We start from the raw sequence: 25,436 nt of genomic DNA on the forward strand, positions 1-25,436 counted from the left end.
TCTCCTTCCACATGAACAAGCTTTTACATTTACTACTGCCTGTTGTTTGAAAAAAAGAATGTAAGGATTTTATTGCTATGTGTGTGCATGTGGGGGGATAGCCAAAGGACAGTTTTTGGCACAGAATTATTTAAAACAAATATTAAGAACTCCAGATACTCCTAAAATGTGATGAGAATGATATCTCACTACTTTTTGTAACATCGGTTTGGACTGTTTTTTTTTTTTAATTTTTTAATTTCAATGACATATTACACCTGAAAACATAAGTTACATAGCACTGATTGCACAAACTTTATGTCTGGAAAAGGTATGTTCATAGCTATATGAAGAGTGAAAAGTCAAAGTAGATTTTATGGTAGTGGTATCAATGATGATTTTAAAATATATAGGTACTGTCATTTGAGGAAAAGAAAGATCATTTAAACAATTTAACTTCAAGGAACTGGGTGATAAGCAGACCATGCTAAAGGTAAATTATTTTAAATATATATAACAAAACTTAAGTGTGGTTCATTCACCACTCTAAAAATATGGGTCACTGAATCAGAAAGATTATTTAACAAGTCTCCAGTTCTTAAGATGATTTATCCCAATACCCCAAATGATAACATTCTCTACTGAAATCAGACAAAAAGGCAGTAAAGCATGTTTGGGCACAGGCACTCTACACAGTAGTTATGAGTTGCTCAAAAGAGTGGAGTTCTAAAATTTATTTTGATTTTCTTCAACTCACTCACTTGTGACCAATCTCATGTGCAATGGTAAAAGCTGAACCCAGGCCAATGTCTTCATTAATGCTGCAGCTCCTTTCAGGCTCACACATTCCAGCCACAGAGGCCAAGCCTGAATAAACAGAAGGAGACACAAAGGGTCAAGCCAAGGTGTTTCAGTCTTAAAAAACCCATACTTATAAATGCCTGGATTCTTTTTAATAACCTCCATGCACAGAAGGAGCAGCTGGCAAAAGGTTAACTTTCTAGTCATTTGCAAAATCACTGGGGGGAGTTTCACTTTGCCGGCTAGACATTAATATTTTTTGAACTGCAGTCAGTGCTGGAAAATGTCTAGACTAGGGGTTAGATTTATAAATTTTACTTCTGGTAACTTGGGACCACCTAGTAACTTGAGCCAGGAGAGGGAATTCAAGAAAGCATTTCTATTTTAACATTCTTCAGGCTGTAGAAAGCAAAATATATCCACATTATTTTTCTAAAGAGATCTGTTTAAGTTTAGTGGGTTCATAAAAATACACAAGCAACTTTTTAGTTACCAAAAAAAGGGAGTCCCAAATGTTTTTTTTAATGATATCTTTTAATAAAAGCAAAAATGAATGATTCAAAAGAGAAAAATGAGAACTGTTAAAAATAGAAGGTTTTGCATTTTTTTAATCTTCTGAAATAAGTCCTGATAGTGATGCAACAATTTATTTAGGTATTTTAATGGAAAGAAAGACATTTGCACAGTAAGTGGTTATCCCTTTTCCCATCCCCCTTCAACACATTAGATTTACTAATAAACCAAAACTACAGTGTTAATTCACTGATTCTAGTGAAATGTTACATTCTCAAGGTATTCTTCTCTTGGGAATTTTAGCTTGTAAAAGCTTTCATATTTACTTGCAAATGAATATCACGTCCTGTGAATTAGTACATAACTTTAAAACAGTACTCAGAAAAAAGAATTTTTGTGTGAAAAATGTTATGTGTTATAAGGAAACAGATGCCAAATTATACTTAACACATATAGGAACGAAAGTTATTTAAAAGAAATTGAAGAAAAAGTAGGAAAAACATTTTATATGTTACTAGTCTACTATCGTTATCCAAATAATAATTATCTAACCACAAAAAGTGATTTGAATCTAATTCAATGAATATTTACTGACTGTAGTAAGCAATGTTCCATGCTATGTATAATTTCCCAGTGACACTAACTTGGAACAGTAAAAGCTATTCAATTAATATTTTTACTGACAAGAAAGCTCCAGAAATTGTTTTTCTGTACCTTCCAATGTAAAATATGAACACAATAGCCACACTGGAACAGATTTGAGGTCAGTGCTAGATTTGCTAATAGACTGTTTGCTTTTCCTACTGTTTTATGTGGAAGGAGCTGGGGAAAGGGTTGATTTCTGCCTCTGAGTTATTGTAAATACTAGTTTTATCCTTGCTGTGCCCTTCTATCTACTTAGAAGTCTTGGGACCTAAAGAAGAGGAAGTAAAAAGAGGGACTAGTTGGGGCAAAGTGACTTAAATTTTTGGTTAATTAAAAATATTTAATAAATGTTAGTTCTAAATTCCACTGAGAGAAAGTTGGGAGAGAAAGAATACCAAAAAAGTTTTCAGTAGATTATCTGGCTAAGCTATTGAGTTCAATATCATCATGATATGGGAAGAACAAAGCCACAGTGTTTGAATACTGTTTCTGTTTTGAGCTTTATGAAATTTGGTTAAAAAAGAATTACTGAGAGTAATTATTGTTAAATTAACATTTCTTATATGTCCCAAAATATATTATTCCATGGGTTAAATTTTTGTTTGTTGTTATTGTGACTGTTTAGTATATACCATATGGTAATATTTTTAACAGAGAATTCTCAATGACTCCCCAAGGTATATTTGCAAGCACAGATTTACATCTCTATCTGATATAAAATTAACTTAGTTGTTCTGTTAAAAGAACAACTTCAGGAAGAACGTATTTGGAAATAACTATTAGTTAAAAATACAGAGCTAAATGTTTACTGAAATAAAATAATTAAGACGCTAATCTATTTTCACACCCCCTACAACTTTCTGTAGTCCTATAAAATTGAGGCTGTCAAAGTTCTTACGTGTGATTGTGTTAATAGGGGTTTGATTACTATTTGGGTCATTTAGATTTCCTCAGTTTGATGGCCATAGTTTGCACCCTTAAATCTACTTAGCCATGTTACAATTGGTCATCATAGGTACTAAGCAAGATAATATGCAAGTATTAGCATAAAAACCAACATGAAAGTTGCCAGAATGACCATCCAAAAAGAAAAAAACCTGACCAATTCTGTACTGATGATATATTTTTCACATATGAAAGTCAACACATGTATCTATATTCAGTCATTCAGTTTTCACCATGAGATAGTATAAAAGATAATCTATAATGGTTTATAATTTGAAAAAAAATTTATACTGAGCTTGAAAATGCATTGACATGTATCAAAGTATTAATGTATTGATTTTGGAAATTAAGCTATAAAAATTGGGAAATATATTTGGGAAAGAAAGATGTAGGGTAGAAGCATATTTTGAATCTACTTTGGTAAAAATAACAACATAAGTACAGGCAGTGTTATTACCAATGTCCTAATGAAGAATACATCTTAGTGCAAACAATCTACCTTCAAAAAGCAGGATAGAATGGGTAGATATATATATATGTATTTCCTCAGAATATCTATATATAGGAAAAATACAAACTCTAGCTTATACCTCCTTTGAAGTTTAGTGTCTATTATATTTAAAGTTGATCAAGCACTTAGCAAATGTTTACAGATATTGAAAAATAACAGAGAGGTTAAGTTAAACAGTATAATTTCCACAACAAATAATAATACCAGTACATTTTTAAAGTACTTCTTTATTAAACATCTTCATTTTTTTTTCCTTTAAGTGATTTTTACAATATCCCTGTCACATAAGGGTAGATATTCTCTTACTTCATAGATAAGGAATTGAGGAACAAAGACCTAAATAAAGTGGGAAAGATAATGCACTGAAAATGTCAAAGCCAGTTGTTAGCTTCCAGTTTCCACTTCAGGGTCCTTTCCAATGGATTGTATTGCTCTTGTTAGCCTAAAAAACTAAATCTTTTTTATTTGAAATCTCTAAGCAGAGAAAGCTCTTTCTACATTATACTTTTTAACCAGCAAACTTCTCTACCCTAAATACTGATCGTTGGCTAATTGGGATTTCTTCTTTAGACTTAAACCCTGAGGGAAATGGAATAGAAGAAGACTGGAGAGGCAGATAAAAATCAAAAGAAATTTTAATCTCTAAAGAGAGGACATTTTGAATTTCCCCAGGAAATTGGGTAACACCTTTTCTCCCACCTCTACTTAAATTTGATCTTCCCAAAATTCTTATGAGGGGCATAGGAATAGATTTCAGAATTGTTCCTTTACAGAGAAGAAAACTGAGACTTGTCATAGAGAAACTAGAAAATTCACCTTCAGGTGCTTAACTTTTGAGTCTGTAGCAAGTCTCTATGACACTAAAAAAATTACCTTAGGAAAAAAAAACTCCCATTCTTAAAAATAACTCTGGTTGCTTAACAATTTAGTCTACTTGAAAGCTATCATTTCCCCCCATTTGTATTTGCAGTTAACTTTTTTTTTTTGCAGTTAACTTTTAACCAGAATGAAGTTATGTTCTACAACAAAATGTGATGTTTTAAATTCTAGAATACTGCAGAAATGCTTTTTAAAAAACAAATATCTGGGAAGCACAAGAAAGATAATCCTGTCCTCTCTCTCTACTGCTGGCTGTAATATTTTACAATTTTTTTTTATTGTTGCTCAGATACTGAAAATTGCCAATATCTTCATTTATAGGAATATACTTGCTCCAGAAAATTGTACCAAGGTATATTAAGAACGCAATGTCTCCCTTTTAAGTATACCCCCAATTTTCCCCCTTTCCTTTCCTAGCCTGATTATTTGAAGATGTTGCAAGCTCTCATTTGCTCTCAAATTCCTTGAGATTTTTGGAAAATACATTATAGACTGGTAACTTTTGATTCACCATTATTGTTTGAAGATTTTAGAATCATCTTCTAAGTTGTTTTTAGTCATCATTTTACTTGTTTCCTAGTAAGTGACATACCCACATGGGTCAGGTTTAACAATTTATAGGAGTAATTTCAGATGTGCCAGAAAGGAAAATGACCAAATTGATGATAAAAACTAAAGCCACTGGACCAAAAAGACAATCTGAACTGTCCTCCCTTTATAAAAAAACTTACCCAATGTTCCACAGGGCTTATTTTTATAAGTGCAGATATCATATCTATAGAGGAGAAAAAAGAGAGATGAAATTTGTAATCTGATCAGATTTGTAAAGTATTTTCGTATATTCATCACATTTCTTTCTTAGAGCTCTGGGTTGTCAGACCACAATCAGTGCAATTATGAGCAGCCAGCTGGAGTGTGGGCATTTTCAGCACTCTGGGGGACACACTGGCTGCACTACACTCACAGCCTCTGGCTGCAAGCCAATGGGACACCTGCCAGTAAGAAAGAAAGGTTAAAGTGGATTTCTGTAATTGCAAGTTCCATAAAACCATCTACCATACTGTTTTGAAGCTAGAATAGCTTGTCTACAGATTGCTACTGCTTCTACAAAAAAGCAAATGGGTAGTTTTTTATCCCCAATCTCTGAACTTGATGGAATATTTTTTTTTATTATACCACAGACTGTGTTTTATATTTCTGAGCTATAAGCACTATCTGGCGTTCCTTCAAGTTTAACACAGGTTCTTGTTTAAAAAAATTAGCACAAGGGGTGCGTGGGTGGCTCAGTGGGTTGGGCCGCTGCCTTCGGCTCAGGTCATGACCTCAGAGTCCTGGAATCGAGCCCCGCATCGGGCTCTCTGCTCAGCAGGGAGCCTGCTTCCTCTTCCCTCTCTCTCTGCCTGCCTCTCTGCCTGCTTGTGATCTCTCTGTCAAATAAATAAATAAAATCTTAAAAAAAAAATTAGCACAATACAGGAATGGGAATAAAATTGGTATCACATTGTATACCAGAAATTTAGCACAGCTAAAATACAAATATTTTTACAGAATCTGCAAACAGCTAAACAATTAGCTCAACAGAAGCTTTCCTAATGTTGGCTGAACTTATGTTATATTGCATTGCAACTCAATACAAAAGATGAAGTCCACAAGTAATGTTGTATATTTAGAATATATTCCATTTAGAATGCTAAATCAATATTGATGTGAACATCTAGTTTAAGCATTTTTATAATATTCTTGTAAACTAATCTTTAAAATAAAAAACATTCCTTTTCTAAAGTGAGAATAAAAAATAAATTTAAAAAGTCTGACCATTTTTATTTGGCTATGTTTTATGCTAGAAGTGAAGAGCTTTTCAGGTAAAATATGAAATTTCACATGCTACAGGAAAATCCCAGTTGTAAGTTCATTGATTGTATATAAATAATGGTTAGTCCATTGGGGAAGGGATTAATAATTAATCCCATTCTTGTTCACCAGATCAAAATGTATTTTCAGAAAACAAATATCACATCCAGCATACCACTGCACTGTTGATCTCATTAAAATCCCTGAAGATATCTTTTGCCTATTTTTAGAGTTTCAAACTCTTCATCTTTTACACTTTACATTTGGGGAAAGGGATTTCTCCTCTTGCATAGCTTTCTCTTCTGAGCATTCACATACTCATCTCCCTCTTGGCTTTTAATTCGTAAACCACAGAATAGCAATACCTGGTACATTCTTGAATGTAAGAGATAGAAAAGGTACTTGGTATATTTACCAAACCACCAGAAAATATATTATGGGTGTCACAAAATCAATTTATCTTGTACTCATACTGTATAATGCCTACAATGTTAAGAAGACACAATCCACCTCAGGAAAATGTAAACAGACTTTTCATGGGTAATGCAGATATAAATGTCTAAATGGAATCTATATCCAAATTCTCAAATTCCATATATGCTTTTTCCTAAAACTGATCTGCCTGAGAATGCAAGCACTTGCAAGCCACCAGCTTCCCTTTACTCTTTTGCTTTTCACAACTGCCCTCTTTTTATTTTACAAAAAAGAAAGCTTATTTCTCACCCATCCCAAACATTGTTATGGTGCACTGCCTCCTGGGTGTAAAAGTCTCCAGAATGTAAGCAAAGAGATAATTCAAGAATGCATTGATCCTGGGGTCAATCCTTTTGAACAAAGCAAGAAAAATGAAAGGGGATGATGCTTATTTTATCCTGGCAAGACTGTCTTTCTGTCAGTCCTTTTGACTGCTTACAAATCAATCTATACAGCTATCTCACAATTAGAATTCAGAAGTGAGATGGTTTTCATGGAGTGTATTAATATGTTTATTTGATCTAAAAAATGAAGTCAGTTTTGTTATTGATTGTCAAGTCTGACGTGGCTAAGTAGTTTGGCAATAAGCGTTGATTTAGCCCATGGATTATATGGTGACATTTTTCATGATTCAAGGAAATAGACAACACCAAAGTTTTGAGAAAATGTATTTAAAACACACATACAATGTATATTTTTAACTATAATCTCTGTAGCTATTTAAATTTATTTTAAAAAGTGTTTTTGATAGCAACTTTAAAATGTGAAAGTTGTGTGTCAATTTTCCAAATTATTTTAGGAGGTAAACTAGGCAAAAATTTTGAACAGGCAAATACAACTTATATTCCCCCCATAGCAGTCCTTTCTCATCGCTTTCATTTTACATACACCTTTTGTTATACTCATGATGAACATTACTTTATACTGTCATGACTGCTCAAAATATTTATATAAAAGCTGAAGTCATCAACAAATAATGCAAGCTAAAGCATCTTAGACTAAGATCATTGTATTTGCTTTTTCTTCAACTTTTCCTAATCCTCTAACATATCTATAGAATTCTCTCTAAGATACTAAACAGGACAAAGACATGTCGGTTCCCTGTGGCTTTTGCCTTCAATTCACACTGTATCCTTCCCTAGTCTATATTCACCAAGAGTAATTATGATTTATGTATTTCCATTAATACCAAGTAGATTTTAAATATTTAGCCATATGGAAAAGAAAAGTAAAGGCATTCTAGATAAAGAATGGAATAATCAAAGGAAGAGAATCTGGAAAGAGCATGGCATATGCAGGGAACTATGAGAAGTCCAGAGAGGCTGAAACATTGTATGTATAGGATAAAACACTGAAAAATGAGTGTAGAGAGTTCTTGTTGGGAGGATAGATTATTATGTTCCTTGAATACCAAACCAGATTTTTTTTTTTCTGTAGGGAAAAAAAAAAAGTAGTTTGCATACTAGGACAGTCTCTTTTTTTTTTTTTAATATTTATATAAGTGCATATACAGACTGATTTTCTATATAGATGAAAATCTGGGAGGGTAACAGTGAGTATCTAAAGAAACAATGGGAGAGTAGGGAGATTATAGTGATTTTTACTCTGTTAGGGGTGCCTGGGTGGCTTGGTCGGTTAAGCATTCAACTCTGGATTTCTGCTCAGGTCATGATAGCAGTATCCTGTGATTGAGCCCACACCAGGCTCCACACATGGCAGGGAGTCTGCTTGAAATTCTTTCTCTCTCCTTCTCCCTCTGCTCCCCCACTTCTCTCTCTGTAAGGGATAAACAAATCTTTTTTTTTAAATAATGATTTTTACTCTGTTATAGACAATTCTGTACAACTAACATTTAATCAGAAGGTGTTTCAGTTTTGCCTGTCTCTAATGAGCAACACAAGAGATAATTGAAAATAAATTTCATGAATATTATTTAAATGTTGAAAAAGACGTTTTTCAATGAAGAAAAAAGATTAGTGGTGTTTCAAATCTGTAGATTTGATATTTTCAGAAACACTACTCCATCTTCATGAACACGTACAAGAATGCAACAAACTTTGTAAGTTGTACAATTATATAAAGCATCTGAAATTGGTGTTGTGTGTGCACTCACTGCTTTGAAGGATTATGGTGCCAGATGACAAATATAAGGGTAGTAGAATTCTTGTCCCTAAAATATGTTTATATTTTATAAATAAGCACATTTTTGTATTTCATATTTCATATTTTATATATGAGTGAATTTTCATATTTTATATACGAATGCATTTTTCATTCAAAGTGCTATCAAAGAATCCTAAATAACAGCTGGAATGTAATGAAGCTTATAAAACAGAAGTATCAACTATTTTGTAACTCCTTGTTTGTTTAATAAGTATTCGTATGCTTAGTTGTATTTGATCTAAAACTTCCCTTCGTTATAACTGATAACAACACTCTCTCACCAAACCCAAAGTTTGCCTGACTATATTAACTTAAGTCAAGTTTGAAACAATAGAAACCCTGACTGAAGAAGGGAAGAGGTGATATAGTAATAAAAAAAATAACTTATATGTTGCTATATCCACCATGATACATACTTTTTAAAGATGTCTCTTCTTTAGGTTATTATTATAATTATGAGCAAAAGGAAGACTTCAGCCATAGATTAAAAACAGTACACAGTTTTAGCCACGAATTATATAATATAGAATCAAATTGTTTTTATTTCAAAATCAGGAATGATAAATCTAAAAGTTTCTGGGGCACCAGACCTTCTGCTCAGGTCATGATCCCAGCATCCTGGGATCCAGCCCACATCAGGCTTCTTGCTCAGCGGGAAGCCTGCTTCTCCCTCTCTCATTTCCCCTGCTAGTGTTCCCTCTCTCGCTGTGTCTCTCTCTGTCAAATAAATAAATAAAATCTCTAAAAAAATAAAATAAAATAAAAGACCTAAGTTTCTGAGGTGCACCTGGGTGGCTCAGTCAGTTAAGCGTCTGACTTTTTATTTCATCTCAGGTCATTATCTCATGGGTGGGGAGATAGAACACTGTATCAGGCTCCTTGCTCAGCACAGAATCTGCTTCTCCCTCACCTTCCCCTTCTGCTCCTCCCCCACCACCCAGCTCACTTGCATGTGCTCTCTCAAAAAAATAAATGAATAAAATCTTAGAAAATGATAAAAAACTAAAATAAAAGACCTAAGTTTCCACTCAAGGTAAAATTCCTTAACTATATTGAATTTCCATTTCTATGTAGAATTGATTAATATAAATCTTTTCTATACCTTGATGTATGTGTTTGCTCTACATTGTGTTACCTGTTCATAACAAAATGTTTAGCATAAGTTCAAGTTAATCATTTGAGACATTAAAAAGAAAGTTGAAAATTGTATTATTTCAGTTACTTTCATATTTTTATAAACTTATGATTCTTCTACATTACCTTTTTAAATTTCTTCTGTGTGTGTTATTTCTTATTCCACCCATTCACTCTTTTTCCTTCTTTTTCATGTATAAATTTCCGATTCTTTCCTTTCCTACAACCTACTCTACTATCAGTCTCACATTTCTATAGATGAAAAGAATCTTGGAAAGTTATCTAATCTAAGCCATACTATACTTAAACTATGATTTTTCAAATTAGGCCAAGTATGAACCAGCTTATTTCCTTCTCCCCAAATCTTATCTTTAAACATCATTTTCAACACTATGTAATGGTAATTCTCACAAACTTTTCCCTCCACCCCTTTCTTTCTCCTGAATGTCTCATTTTTATCTTGTATCACATTAACTCTGTATCTTATCAACTCTTCTCTGACATGCTATGGTTTTGCCTTATTTTCCTCCAAACTTGAGTCACCTCAGGAAAAACTACAAACAACGGAAGGAATCTGTTTTATCACAAAGATGTAACTGGAGTGCTTTTTAAGTCAGCTTGCCATACAAAATGAAGAAATGAGGGGTTGAGGAAAAGAAAAGGAGTTCCTAATTGCCTACTCTCAGCTCTCAGCACCCTTTAAACAAATCAATCTTTACCAAATCTTGACCAACAAAGTTACAGCAGGAGCCCCTAAACTTACAGGTGAGTCTAAGAATTACAGTGGAGTTCTAAAAAGGGACTAGAAAGCCAAAATATAATTAGAAAATGTTCTCCAGATTCTGAATTCGGATAGAAAAATATCATTGGGCACTTGTTTCCTTCTCATGAAAGAATAATAAAGTTCTCAGGGAAGATGAAAAAGAACTAAGAAACTTGATTTTAGGAGAGGTCTACAAAAAGCCAGGTACCTGAAGGAAAGCAACGTTCTGCTTTTGGATGAGGAATTGAATGCATACATTGTCATTTCCATAACCTATGTTCATAAGGGAGGACTGATTGAGCAAGACCAACACCAGAGAGGTTGGCTAAATATCTGTTACTGTAACACTGGTATACTTTTCTGCTGCAGATACTTTCAACTCTTCAATTTCCTAGTAACTTTTGACCAGGCATGGCTATCAGAAGAAATTGACCAAAACATATGGTTAAGTTCCATTTTAAGGTCTGCAAAGTATAGCACTACCTTACAGTGATGAAATACCTGGATGAGTTCTTAAAACCTTTTTCCAAAAACTACATTCCATTCTTATGTAAGAGAAACACTCATTGCAAAGAAGCATTCCTTTCAATGATTTAGGTTTGAAAATGGAATGAATCAAAATCTAAACTCTGAGACTCATTTGTTTAACACAGAGCCATGGACTTATTTCCAAATAAAATGTCCTATGTACCATGCTGTTTCATTTAGTTCTAAGTATAGTGGCCAAGGTCAAATGATAACGATACAGCACTACCCTGCTTTCTTTACATGCACCAATGGACTAGCATTATAAAACGATCTGAGAATTTTGAAGGGGTGGGGGGTGGGAGGTTGGGGGCACCAGGTGGTGGGTATGGTAGAGGGCACGGATTGCATGGAGCACTGGGTGTGGTGCAAAAATAATGAATACTGTTATGCTGAAAAAATAAAAAATTAATTAAAAAAAAAAGAAATGAATGGGACACATTATAGGACTGTGATGATTACTATTGTAATATAATCATGTAAATAGTCCTCCATCCCATTGGGATTAGCCTAAGTACTATTTTTAATGTATGTACTTCCTTTTCTCAAAGACGCTACATATTTAAATAATTTAAACTAAATAAAAGCAAATGTTTTTTGTACAGTAAAAAAAAAAACTGACTGCAGTACAAAGACAACTGTAGTAAAATAATGAGGAGAAAACATGATTTTAACTCAATATAGGCAAGAATGTGTAACACTCTTTATGATAAATCAAAAATATTTTAAGACTACTCATCCTAGTTTTAGGCTGCTATTACAGAATACCATGGACTAGATGGCTTAAATGACAGACACTTATTTCTCACAGTTTTGGAGGCTGGGAAGTCTAAGATCAAGGTGCCAGCAATTTGGGTGTTTGGTGAGACCCCGTTTCCTAGCTTGTAGAGACTAGACCCTTTCCTTGGTGCTCATAAGGCCGCTCACTGGTGCTTGCTCATGAAGACAAAAAAAGCTCTGTTGTCTCTTCCTCTTATAATAAGGGCACTAATTCCATCATGAGGTGCCCACCCTCATAACTTCATCTCAACCCAATTACCTCTGAAAGGCCCCACTCCAAATACCAACACACTGGGGATTAAGACATTAACACTAGAATTTAGCAGGAGGGAAAACATTCAGTTCATAACATTTTATCCCTACCACACGCTGCAAATTCATTACTTTCTCACATAAAAAAATACATTCATTTCATCTCAACAGGCCCAAAGTCTTAACTCATTTCACATTAACTCTAAAGTCCAGACTTTCATCTATCATCTAAATCAGATATGGGTGAGAGACTAGGTACACTTCATTCCGAGGCAAAACTCCTTTTCAGCTATGAATTTGTGAAATCAGAAAAGCTACATGTTGCCAAAACATAATGGTGGGATAGTCATAGGAATGATGTTCCCATTCCAAAAGGAAGAAATCAGAAGAAAGAAAGAGGTAATGGGTCCCAAGTAAGATTCAAAGTAGAGTTCCAAAACTTACCATAGAAAGTAGCATTAGACTTAAGGCTTGAGAATAATTAAGCCTTGAGATCTGCTCTCTGGACCCAGTGGGGTGGTGGCAGCATCCCTGGTTTCACATCCATGGCCCCACCCCTTCAGCTTAACAGCGTGCTGCTCACACTGCTTGTGCTGCTCACAAGTCTCTCTGTAAGACCACCACCCAATCTGCTCTCTATGAAGGCCTTCCTATGCAGCTCTGCAGGTAAATGCTCCTGAATTTTGAAACCAAGATGGAGGCAGTCTTGCCACCTAAGCTATGCTGTGGTACGAGCACCAGCCCAAATGATATCTGAAATGCCTTTGGGGTCCTTCCACCCTTTTCTTGAAGAATAAGTAATACATGTTCACAGCTTTCTTTTGTTCTGTCATATTTTCTCAGTTTCCTTTAGTCCCAGCTGGCAGTGTTTTTCCTGGTGTAATTGCATCTCTATTGCTATCTCTGTTGAGATGGATGATTACTCTGTTGAGAGAGATGATCACTCACAGCCACACTAACCTCCTTATCAAATGGTCAGTAAGCCATACCTTAGTGTTTTCTTCTCAACATGCTTACTCAATTTGTGCATTAGGCACAGGCTGAAAAATTTCCAAATCTTTAGGTCCCAGGTCCTTTTTGCTTAGCAAGTCCTTCTTTAATTCACTTTTCTTTTTGCATTTTACTATAAACATTTAGGAAGAACAAACCTACTCTTTGAGTACTCTGATCAGACACCTCCTTAGCTAAATACCCAATGTCATCATCCACAAGTCCCACCTTTCACAAAACACTAGAACATGAACATAATTCAGCTAAGTTCTTTACTACTTGATAACAAGGATCACCTTTGTTCCATTATCTAATAACATATGCCTCATTTCTGACCCAGACATCACCAAAATGGCCTTCATTATTCACATTTCTACCAAGAGTCTGCTCATAATTATTTGTGCATTCTCGAGGATGAAAGCTTCCTTTACAACTCTCTTCACTTCTTCCAGAATTCTCACCAGAATTGCCTTTAAAAGTCCCTTCATGGCAATCTTGGTTTCTTTTATCATGCACTGCAACTACTCATTACCTAACTCTAAAGCTTCCACATTTTTAGGTATTTGTTACAGCAGCACCCCACTTCTCAGTACCAATTACTGAAATAGTTACCTTGGGCTGCTAAAACAAAACAGCATAGACTAGATGGCTTAGACAGCAAGTGTTTATTTCTCATAGATCTGGATGCTGGCAGATGTGGTGCCTGGTGAGAACTCTCTTCCTAACTTTCAGACAGCTACTTTCTCGCCATATCCTCACCTGGTGGAGAAAGAGAGGTCTCTGGTCTTACCCCCACCTTTTTTTTAAGATTTTATTTATTTATTTGGCAGAGAGAGATCACAAGTAGGCAGACAGGCAGGCAGAGAGACAGAGGAGGGAGCAAGCTCCCTGCTGAACAGAGAGCCCAGATCCCAGGACCCTGGGATCATGACCTGAGCCGAAGGCAGAGGATTTAACCCACTGAGCCACACAGGCACCCAGGTCTTACCCTCTTTTTATAAGCACTCTAATCTCACCATGTGGGTTCCACTGTCATGATCTCATTAAAATCTAATTCCCTAGTAAAGGCCCACCTCCTAAAAACATCACATTGAGGGTTAAGGTTTCAGCATATGAACTTTAGGGGAACACAAACATTCAGTCCATACTACCACTAAATTTTTATTTTTGTTTTTTTTAAGTATGCTCTACACACAGTGTGGGGCTTGAACACACAATCCCAAGAGTTTGTGGGGCTTGAACACACAATCCCAAGAGTTGCATGCTCTATGGATTGAGCCAGCCAGGTGCCCCCATAACACCACTTTAAATAAACAGATAATTTGGTTTATGTACCTCGTTTCACAGGTTATATCTTTGATAATATTTGTCTCTTTATCTAAATGACATGAAATATCTCAAGAAAGTTACTTGCTGATATTTCTGAATGCCTAAAACCTAAGACCAGTAATATGTATACTATTTGATTAAGTGACATATTTATTGTTATTATTTTTATGTGAACATCTTACACAGTATTTCTCAAAGATGTGCCAGGGTTATTTGCCTAATAAATATTAGGTAATTTTAGCTACTAATTTCTATGATAAGTTAGAGGATACCACCGTTTTTGCTCATGGAACAATTAAAGATTTACCATTAGTTTAAGAAAATGTTTCTGGCTATTTACATTAGAATATGAGTTTTCCATTCATTCTAATAGGGTGTTTCCATGGGGAACCACAGAGATGACTAACTGTGAATGCCTTTTGCTTTTGCAAAATTGTCCCCAAGCCATTGCAAAATGATCTAGCTGACAAGATCGAGATTTTCATATCTAAACTATTAAAACCTGCCAGGACAGGATTCTCACTCCTTTGTAATCATGTATAGTCTCAATTCAATGGATTATCATAATTGTCTTCTGGGCCTTTTCTCATTACTATCTCAATAATATTCCATTTTTGATTAACTGACTTTCTCTCTTTGATTGTCTTGTCATGAAATCATGATATATTTATTTATGATGAATAAATTGTTATTATATTTTTACACATTCACAAAAGTGGCATGTTACATTTTTGGAATCCTGCCTTTTAATTACCAATATATTTTGAACACCATTCCAGATGCAGTAAAGGAGGTAAAAGTTATTTGTATAAACTGGCCTTATATTGTACATAATATAAAATGGACTGATCAATCAATTAATTCCAGAGTAAACTAAATTTACCTCATTAATAAATACCACCCTGAAAGATAACTGTCTTTTGTAGGGAGTAAATAACAAGAATCCCAATATTTCTTTGTAGCTGCATGAAGAAACACAGCATATATTTTTAATATTAAAATATTTGCAACCATTACAGCACCTAGAACAAAATGGATAAAATTTTTGAATAAAAATAGCTGGTTTTCTAAAAAATAAAGTAACAGGGTGCTCTTTTTTTTTTTTTTAAATAAACATATAACGTATTATTAGCCCCAGGGGTACAGGTCTGTGAATCGCCAGGTTTACACACTTCACAGCACTCACCATAGCACATACCCTCCCCAATGTCCATAACCCCACCACCCTCTCTCTATCCCCTTCCCCCCAGCAACCCTGTTTGTTTTGTGAGATTGTCTCTTATGGTTTGTCTCCCTCCCGATCCCATCTTGTTTCATTTATTCTTTTCCTACCCTCCCAAACCCCCACATTGCATCTCCACTTCCTCATATCAGGGAGATCATATGATCGTTGTCTTTCTCTGATTGACTTATTTTGCTCAGCATAATACCCTCTAGTTCCATCCATGTCATCGCAAATGGCAAGATTTCATTTCTTTTGATGGCTGCATAGTATTCCATTGTATATATATACCACATCTTCTTTATCCATTCATCTGTTGATGGACATCTAGGTTCTTTCCACAGTTTGGCTATTGTGGACATTGCTGCTATAAACATTCGGGTGCACGTGCCCCTTCAGATCACTACGTTTGTATCTTTAGGGTAAATACCCACTAGTGCAATTGCTGGGTCATAGGGTAGCTCTATTTTCAACTTTTTGAGGAACCTCCATGCTGTTTTCCAGAGTGGTTGCACCAGCTTGCATTAACAGGGTGCTCTTTGTTTAGAAAACAAACTACCTCCTTATAAAAAATACAAGTTCCTCTAGTTTTGAGAAAAAATTATATTTGATATCAACATAAAAATACAAATTCTTCTAGTATTAAGAAAAAATTATATTTGACATCAACATATAATGGAAATGCTTTATAAACAATGAAAAATTATCAGTCAATTTTATAATATTTAAAAGGCAAGGCCAGTTTATACAAATAATGTTACACCCTTTACTACATCTAAATTTATTTTCTTTCTAAATTTTTTACTACAGCATCTTTTTAGTTTTACAGAACATGGTAGACCACAACAGCTCCTTGCCTCAAAATAAAGTACACAGCTTATTTTGTCTCCTTCCTCAAAAACCTCAAAACCAAAGAAGCTATTTAAAGCAAAAAAGGAAAAGCATAATACACATGCAAAACATTGCTCAATAGGAAGAAAAATGTTTCTATTGTGAGTATATGTGTCTTTTAATTCAGCCACAAGCAACCAATAGTCTAGTTCTGTTAGGCAGTACTTTGGTTGTCAATTTGCAGGGATAAAAAATGTTTATTTATGGTCAGACACAGTATTTAACAACATTGATTTTGAAAGCTTGACTACATTTTAAAAATGCATATGAAAGGGTTACTCCTAGAAAAAACACCACCACAGTACTTTATCTTCTGTATATGTGTATATAAAAGTTAAAAATCTAAAATAAAAATATATTTAAAACTTCAATATCACTTCTCTTTTTTTATTTTGTTTTGTTTTTTTTTTTTTTTTATTTTATTTGTCAGAGAGAGAGGGAGAGAGAGCGAGCACAGGCAGACAGAATGGCAGGCAGAGGCAGAGGGAGAAGCAGGCTCCCCGCCAAGCAAGGAGCCCGATGTGGGACTCGATCCCAGGATGCTGGGATCATGACCTGAGCCAAAGGCAGCTGCTCAACCAACTGAGCCACCCAGGCGTCCCTCTTTTTTTATTTTTACCATCAAACCAATTAATAAACAACAGCTGTCCTCTATCTTCTAATGCATGGTACAGTAACAAGAAAGTAGGGAAAGAGGCCATATTGACTATCCTGATTTAATGAAACACCAAACTACAGTCTTATTAACAGAACTGAGTATAACTCAAATTACATTACTTCTGTCAAGTCAACTAGACACATTTACCATAAGGGTTGATCATAAAGTCAGAATTTCTTGATGAACTGTTGATTTTCCTTAGTTAGGAAAAAAAAAAGAAAAAAATTCAGGTTTACCTAATGAGCTATTAGAACAATAAATACTTCAAATGCCCTGTGAGCAGTCTGATGTCATCAGTAAGGATCTACAGTGTAACAAAAAATTTCACATGTCCCATAGTCACTTATTCTAACATTCTAAATGTAAAGTTAAGTTCATATTTAATCCAAATCCTTCATTCTGTAGGTTAAATTGATTTCTTTTTGTTTGACCTTCAGTGAAGATTGAGAACATCTGGTCTCCATCTTTACGCATAAGTTAAATACCTCTAAATCTTCTCTTCTCTGGAATAATAATAATCCCTGCTACTTAAAAATTTTTCTTTTCGGTTTCTCTTTCAACCCTTTAATCATCTTTGTGGTCCTCCCCTGAACTTTCTCCAAGTTCTCCACGTCCTTCCTTAGTGGTAGAGCCCAAAACTAGAAACAATGCTCTCATGAGGGCCTAACCAGTGGCAAGTACTATGGAATAATAACCTCAAGTTTCCTGCATTCTTCATTCTTATTTATGTGACCTTGTATTGTGTTTGCTTTCATCACAACACTACATTGTTAGCTCATGCTAATCTTGTTATTCCTTTACTACTAAGAGAGTTTCCAACTTTACTTAAACACTGTTATCCATCTTCTGGATTTTATGCTATTTTTCCTCTCCAACCATAATGCTTTATATTTGTCCCCAGTTACATTTCATTATCCTAGTTTCTATTCAATATTCTAATTTGTTAAGTTTAGTCTAACATTACTATCTACAATGATATAAGGCACTGATGCCTCTTATCCCATTTCTAATTTCAACTGCCACTAATTTACTAAGAATATTACAACACTTAATCATTACCTATCTACAAGAGGGGTTTAAGTGTTCAAAAACTTTGAGTGCCAGAATTCATCATCCTCTGACAAAACTATGCTTGTGGAGACCTTGTTACATTTGTTCCCTCACCTTCAGGTCCCAGCCCAACACTAACTGTCTCAGGGACTAGAGGATAGAAGGTGTGTAAAACAAAAATGCTTCCATAACTTCATTAAGTCTCAGAGACTTTAAAATTTTTTTAAAGATTTTATTCATTTATTTGAGAGAGAGAGAGGGAGCATGAGTAGGGGGAGGGGCAAAGGGAGAGGGACAGGCAGACTCCCTGCTGAGCACAGAGTCTGATACCCTGAAATCATGACCTGAGCCAAAGTCAGATGCTTAACCGAGTATGCCACCCAGGCACCCCCGAGACTTTAAAATTTAAAATTTCTCAATATATTGATGAGTTTCTTTTACAGAAAACAATGACAAGCTTGGACATACTATAACTATTTGGGTTACCTTGCCATGGAGACCTTCTATTCTGTCATTAACTGAACAAGACTTATTAGAATATGTTTACTGATAAATATTTTTTTAAAGGCACTTTTGTAATTACCTTATTGCATGTGGAGCTATGTCAGATAAAATAACAACAACAACAACAAAAAATTAAACTGACCTGGGTTTCTACTGCATAGGAGCTAGGTATTTTAAAAACTTACTAACATGGAAGCAAAGATAGCCAGATAAAATCCATCAAGTCATCTATTGCTATCACACAGACATGAATTACATAGAGAAAGTACACTTAAGAGATGGAAGACAAGGATCACTACTTAATTGACATGAAGAAGAAAAGTAATCATGGTGTTCTATGCTCCATCTGAACAAAGCTGTTTCAAACTTATAAAAATAGCTTGTGAGCATTAACACTGTCCCCTACAAAGTAAACAACAAAAGACATTTATAAGTGATAAAACAAGGAACAAAGGTTAATTTACTGTTTAAAGTTCAAATGGTAAACAAAAGAAGAATTAAAAATGACTAAATATATTAGGAAGATAGGTGTCCAGTCAGTGGTATAAATCAGTAAAATTGGGATGCCTGGGTGGCTCAGTGAGTTAAGCATCTGCCTTCAGCTCAGGTCATGATCGCAGTGTCCTGGGATGGACATCAGACTTCTTGCTAAGCGGAAAGCCTGCTTTTCCCTCGCCTGCCAATCCCCCTGCTTGTGCTCTCTCTCTCTCACCCAATGTTTCCCTCTCTGACAAATAAATAAAATCTTTTTAAAAAAGTAAAATTATTATCTATAAGAGAAACAAATAAAAGAGAATGTCTAAAATTAACAAATCAAAAAGTTGTGGTAAAATCATATCATTTAGAAACAGAGCACTAACTCCCAGAAGTAACAGCTGGGAAGAGGTGTCCAAGAGCCTGTGGCTTACTATTATAATAATACATTATTTTAGTGTTAGAAAAATTAACAAAAAGGGGCGCCTAGGTGGCTCAGTGTGTTAGGCCGCTGCCTTCGCCTCAGGTCATGATCTCAGAGTCCTGGGATCAAGCCCCACATCGGGCTCTCTGCTCAGCAGGGAGCCTGCTTCCTCTTCTCTCTCTCTGCCTGCCTCTCTGCCTACTTGTGATCTCTCTGTCAAATAAATAAATAAAATCTTAAAAAAAAAAGAAAATTTTAAAAAAATCATGATCTATATACTTATGATGAGCACTGAGTAATGTATAGAATTGTTGAATCACTATATAGTACCCCTGGAACTAATATAACACTATATGTTAACTATAATGGAATTTTTTTTTTTAAGATTTTATTTATTTGATAGAGAGAGATCACAAGTAGGCAGAGAGGCAGGCAGAGAGAGAGAGAGGGAAGCAGGCTCCCCGCTGAACAGAGAGCCCGATGCAGGGCTCGATCCCAGGACCCTGAGTTCATGACCTGAGCCGAAGGCAGAGGCCTAACCCACTGAACCACACAGGTGCCCTACTATACTGGAATTTTAAAACTTAATTTAAAAAGTCCTTTGGGGCGCCTGGGTGGCTCAGTGGATTAAGCCACTGCCTTCGGCTCAGGTCATAATCTCAGGGTCCTGGGATGGAGCCCCGCATGGGGCTCTCTACTCAATGGGGAGCCTGTTTTCCCCTCTCTCTCTGCCTGACTCTGCCTACTTGTGATCTCCCTCTCTGTCAAATAAAGAAATAAAATCTTTAAAAAAAAAAAAAGTCCTTTTTCTACTCAAATTGATTAAAACACAATCCATGGCCAAAAAAAAATTCAGAATAGACAACAAAAATACAAATAAATTTTAATATGACAAAGTATTCAATAATCATAGGGAGCCATTAATACAGGGTTTTTTAGCCTAAAATATGTGCAAGAAACCTCCAGTCATATATATAATTGCCATTCTCTCATAATCCACTCCTGCATATATGAAACTTAAGATCTCTTATCTTGATTCTTCTAGTTAAAAAGCAGAGTAACACTGTCATCCTCAACTGAAGAATGTCATATTTCAATCCAAACTACTCATCATTCCCTGTATGGCTCTAAATGATCACCCCTTGCCTCTCAGTACTACATTCCTTCTCACTCACTACGAACTAACGGCACACACCAACCTATATTCTTCTCCAAATATGCAAGGCTTATTTTTACCATACCATTCTTCCCTATATCTTCACTTGACTGAATGAAACTTACCATACTAGTATATCCTTGCATTTCATAATCAGTTCCATAGTAATAGCAAGTTTAACATTATGTTGTTACTCACAAGGTATGTGTTAGCCTAAAATACCGTTAGTAGTAAAGAAAGGACTCAAAATATGTCATTTGTGCAAACTGTTAATAGTTCCCATAGGAATTTTCTCTTTACACTTCACAACAATCTGCACAGTGTAGAAAGTGAAAAAGGTATTATTTTCATTCACTGATTGAGCAAACAGATTTACAGAAGTCAAATAATTTATCAAAGACTATATGGCTAGTAAGCAGTGACACAGGGTGAGAGTTTAACTTACCCATTTTGAAAAATAGTCCAGTCCCCTTATCATTTGTTAAAAATGACGCACTGAAAACTTTTACATTTTTTTTAAAGATTTTATTTATTTATTTGAAACAGAGAGAGAGATCACAAGTATGCAGAGAGGCAGGCATAGAGAGAGAGAGGAGAAAGCAGGCTCCCCGCTGAGCAGAGAGCCCGATGCGGGCCTCGATCCCAGGACCCTGAGATCATGACCTGAGCTGAAGGCAGAGGCTTAACCCACTGAGCCACCCAGGCACCCTGAAAACTTTTACTTTTGAAAGGCAGAAAATTTGAAGATTCTTGTCTCCAGTACTGAATCACTATGAAGCAATGGGTAAACATGAACTCTCACTATTCTGTAATTCCTAAACAAAAATGACTATGAGATTCCAGTGATTTCCAATGATTCACAATTGGAAAATGCTTAAATATCCTCAGATTAAAAACTGTGATATTACAAATTCTTCATATTTGTATATTCATTCATTTATTCAACAGATAATTAATGAGAACCTCCCCCGTGTTAGGCACTATACTAAGTTCTGTGAATATAGCAATGAATAAGACACAGAAGTTTTCTATTAATTTGGAAAATAGAAGGAAATTATTGTCCCTACAACAAATTTGGGTAGTGTGAATTTTAGTAAATATTGATATTATAGCACAAATGTCCTATAATAAAATAAATATGCTACAATAAAACCCAAACTTCTTATAGAAGACCATGTAAACCTTTCCTTCCAATAGATTGTTAAATTCTAAAAGTAATAAGTATCTAAATAATGTTAATTTGTTTCTCTTTATGAAAAACCTAATAGAAAAAGTTAAGCCACTAAATATTTCATTTTATTCAACTAATACTTATAAATTATTTAAGATCTTATGTATGTTAGACATTCTACCAAAATTCTTTTTTTTTTAAAGATTTTATTTATTTATTTGACAGACAGAGATCACAAGTAGGCAGAGAGGCAGGCAAAGAGAGAGGAAGGGAAGCAGGCTCCCTGCTGAGCAGAGAGCCCGATGTGGGGCTTGATCCCAGGACTTTGGGATCATGACCCAAGCTGAAGGCTTTAACCCACTGAGCCACCCAGGAGTCCCTCTACCAAAATTCTTTTGAGCATGTACAATATACCAGGAACCATTTAAGAATTCTAAACTTTCATGAAAACATTTTGCCTCTATTTGTGAGACAATTAAGAAACAGTATGCCACTTACGACTAATATATACAAACTCATTGTTCTTTTTGGACTGGTCTTAAATGCAATATTCGTGGCTTCTTCCATACATGTTCTAATTTTATTTCCCCTTATCTTTTCTACCATTTTGTATACACATAAGACATATCCAAGACTTACCTTATCCAGGAAGTATTTTCTGATGACTCTCCTGTCAATCTCACTTTTTGAGCTTCACCTGCACATAAATTATCTATACATTGCTCCATATTTTTATATGTACATCTACTTGTATAACTTTTCTTATCTATAAAATGGAAAAAATAATAATAACTATAGCTCCTAGTTGCTTTGTAGATAAACTTGCATATATATACTGTACATATTAGCATGATAACAGCTTAATAAATCCTACTGATATTTTAATTATTGTTGCTTTTGTTAGGAATAAATAAGTATAAACTAATTGATTAGGCCAGTCTCATTCAGTGCTTAATGAAAACTGGTCTTTTGCAATTATGTTTGATAATACTAGTAACTAGTAATACTAGTATAGTATTCCTAATATAATATAACAATACTAGTAATACTATTATTACTAGTAGTTACTAGTAATACTAGTAACCAGTAACTAGTAACTGATAATACTAGTAACTAGTAATACTAGTAGTACTGCTACTAGTATTACTAGTAACTAGTAACTGATAATACTAGTTACTAGTACTTTTATCTCTTTATTATAACTTAATCACAAATTCCAAATTTTATATCAGTAAACTGAATAATTTAGAAACGAAAGTAACTCTTTTACTAAATATTATAAATTAATAATATCCTACTTCTTGTAGATTCTTACTTAATTAAATTCACAAAATAGACACCAAAAGATGATATGTGTAGTTTTATACTGTAGCTAAGAGCAAACTGGGAGCTACCTTGCAATTTATTCTGAATCTTCAATGAGGTTTCCTTGGAGGTTGCCAACCTAAAAACTCACTAACCCTAATGTAGTTAAAATAAATGAAGAGTCAGGAAAGATTTTGTAGCAAGTATGAAGGCCTATTTGGCTGGTAAATTTTTTCCATCTGCCAATTTACAGAATCTCAAACTTTCTTCCAAAAAAACACCAATCTTTTGGTTTCCTGAGCACAAACTATAAATCACATTAGAAATCCCCAGTGTTCTTATTGTTTGTTGGCCATATCTAGTATATCTCCTAATTTAGTCATCTTTTTCCTTGCCACTTACATTATTTCCAAGACTAAAAAAATTTTTGAGCACAAGTCCTGATGGCCCCTCTTGTGGATTTCTCATAATACAAAAGTATATAGTAATGTGATGTGAGGATGTTCTGTCACAAAATCATCATAATGACATAAACATCAATATGAATATACTATGAAAATGAATGACTACATGATGAGTTAAAAAACATGATTATCATTGATATACTTAAACTGTACAAAGGCAAGGCAGTAATCCAAAGTAGAGGTATTTTTAGACACAAAGAACAAGACTGTCAAATTCAGAATGACCCTCCAAATAACAAAATAGTTTAAAAAATTTGTCTTCATCTACAGTTTCAACTTCCATTATCAACTTACTCAGTTCCTATGTTACATACAACATAATTCTACTCTCACCAAGGAATTGTTATGGCAAAAGGGAATCTGAACTATGACACAAACATTTAGCATTACTGAACCAGGAAAAAAAAAAAACTGGCTAAAGTAAAGATTGCCTCTCTCACTCAAATCACATACTTCCCTAAATCCACTTTAGCCTGTCATGGCACTTAGCCACTTAGATTTAAAAATTGTGACCTCTTAAGAGATAAGACATAAAGCTATCTTGGACAAATAGAATTACATTTACTCTGCCCATGAGAAATAGTAAAACAAAGAAAGAGTAAACAAGGGAATTCAGTTACTTTCTCTAAAGCATGGTGAAGATGCTGTTTTAATTTCATTAACACGATCAATTTCATTTTAATTGAATTTTGGAGTTTGTATCAGAGTTATAATAGGACTAGGAAGATGTATAATAAAACTAATAATACACACAATTTGAGCATGAGATTATTTCAGAAAATATGTCTTTAACCAAAATTGCTGTCATAAACTTGGGTTATATATTTTAATTCTGCTTGTTTTACAAAGTGCTTCCTTTATCTCCTAATTTCATGTGTCCCTTCCTAGCTCCTACCTCAAAAACAAACACGCACATATTGATAATAAAGTGAGGTTAAGAAACCATTCATGTCAGGAGGAGTTTTTTCCTTAAAACTATGGCTCTTACCTTTAATAGACATATTTTTAGCTTAAATTTAAAAGAGTAAAAACTCACACGATTTTGGGCTCGCTTCAGCAGCACATACACTTTAAAAATTATTTCAAAATTTTGTCAATTTATTTCATATATCCAACTCATTAAAATGATATTTTGCAGGCTTCACTACCAGAAAAATACAAGGAATCAAAAGACACACACAAATGGAGAACAAGACACAGACATTGCTAACAATAATCCAGTGAAATAGTCTCTGTTGGTACAAAGAGGAGCATGATGGCGGAGAAGTATAATCAGGTCCCAGGAGTTCAGCTAGATAGTTATCAAACCATTCTGAACACCTACAAACTCAACAGGAGAGAGAAGAAAAGAGCAGCAATTCTAGGAACAGAAAATTCATCACTTTCTGGAAGGTAGGACATGCAGAGAAGTGAAGCCTAGGCAACATATGAGAGATAGAGGCAACATACCAGAAGATAGAGGCAACATACCAGAAGATAGACCGCCTGGGGAGAGGCCAGCTCCTGGCAAGTGAGACAGCAGCGGAGCACAAAATCAGAACTTTCAGAAGTCTGCTCCACTGAAGGACATCACTTCAGAGGCT

The 25,436-nt window shown here is 34.7% G+C and overlaps 1 protein-coding gene across 5 annotated transcripts in view; it reads right to left on the reverse strand.

Annotated features, from left to right (window-relative positions):
* Nucleotides 1-25,436, reverse strand: part of ADAMTS6 (ADAM metallopeptidase with thrombospondin type 1 motif 6) — a 312,212-nt gene that overhangs the window by 167,266 nt on the left and 119,510 nt on the right. For all 5 annotated transcript variants that reach the window (XR_007127597.1, XM_047730844.1, XM_047730845.1 and 2 more), the window contains 2 exons: nucleotides 5,005-5,048; nucleotides 741-846 (listed from right to left, as the gene is read on the reverse strand). Coding sequence is in view for 4 of the 5 variants with exons in the window: in XM_047730844.1 (XP_047586800.1) it covers nucleotides 741-846; nucleotides 5,005-5,048 (150 nt within the window). In the remaining variant the exon portion in view is untranslated. The remainder of the gene's footprint in view (nucleotides 1-740; nucleotides 847-5,004; nucleotides 5,049-25,436) is intronic.

The sequence above is a fragment of the Lutra lutra genome, chromosome 5, assembly GCF_902655055.1.
Source record: "Lutra lutra chromosome 5, mLutLut1.2, whole genome shotgun sequence".
Classification (NCBI taxonomy): Eukaryota; Metazoa; Chordata; class Mammalia; order Carnivora; family Mustelidae; genus Lutra; species Lutra lutra.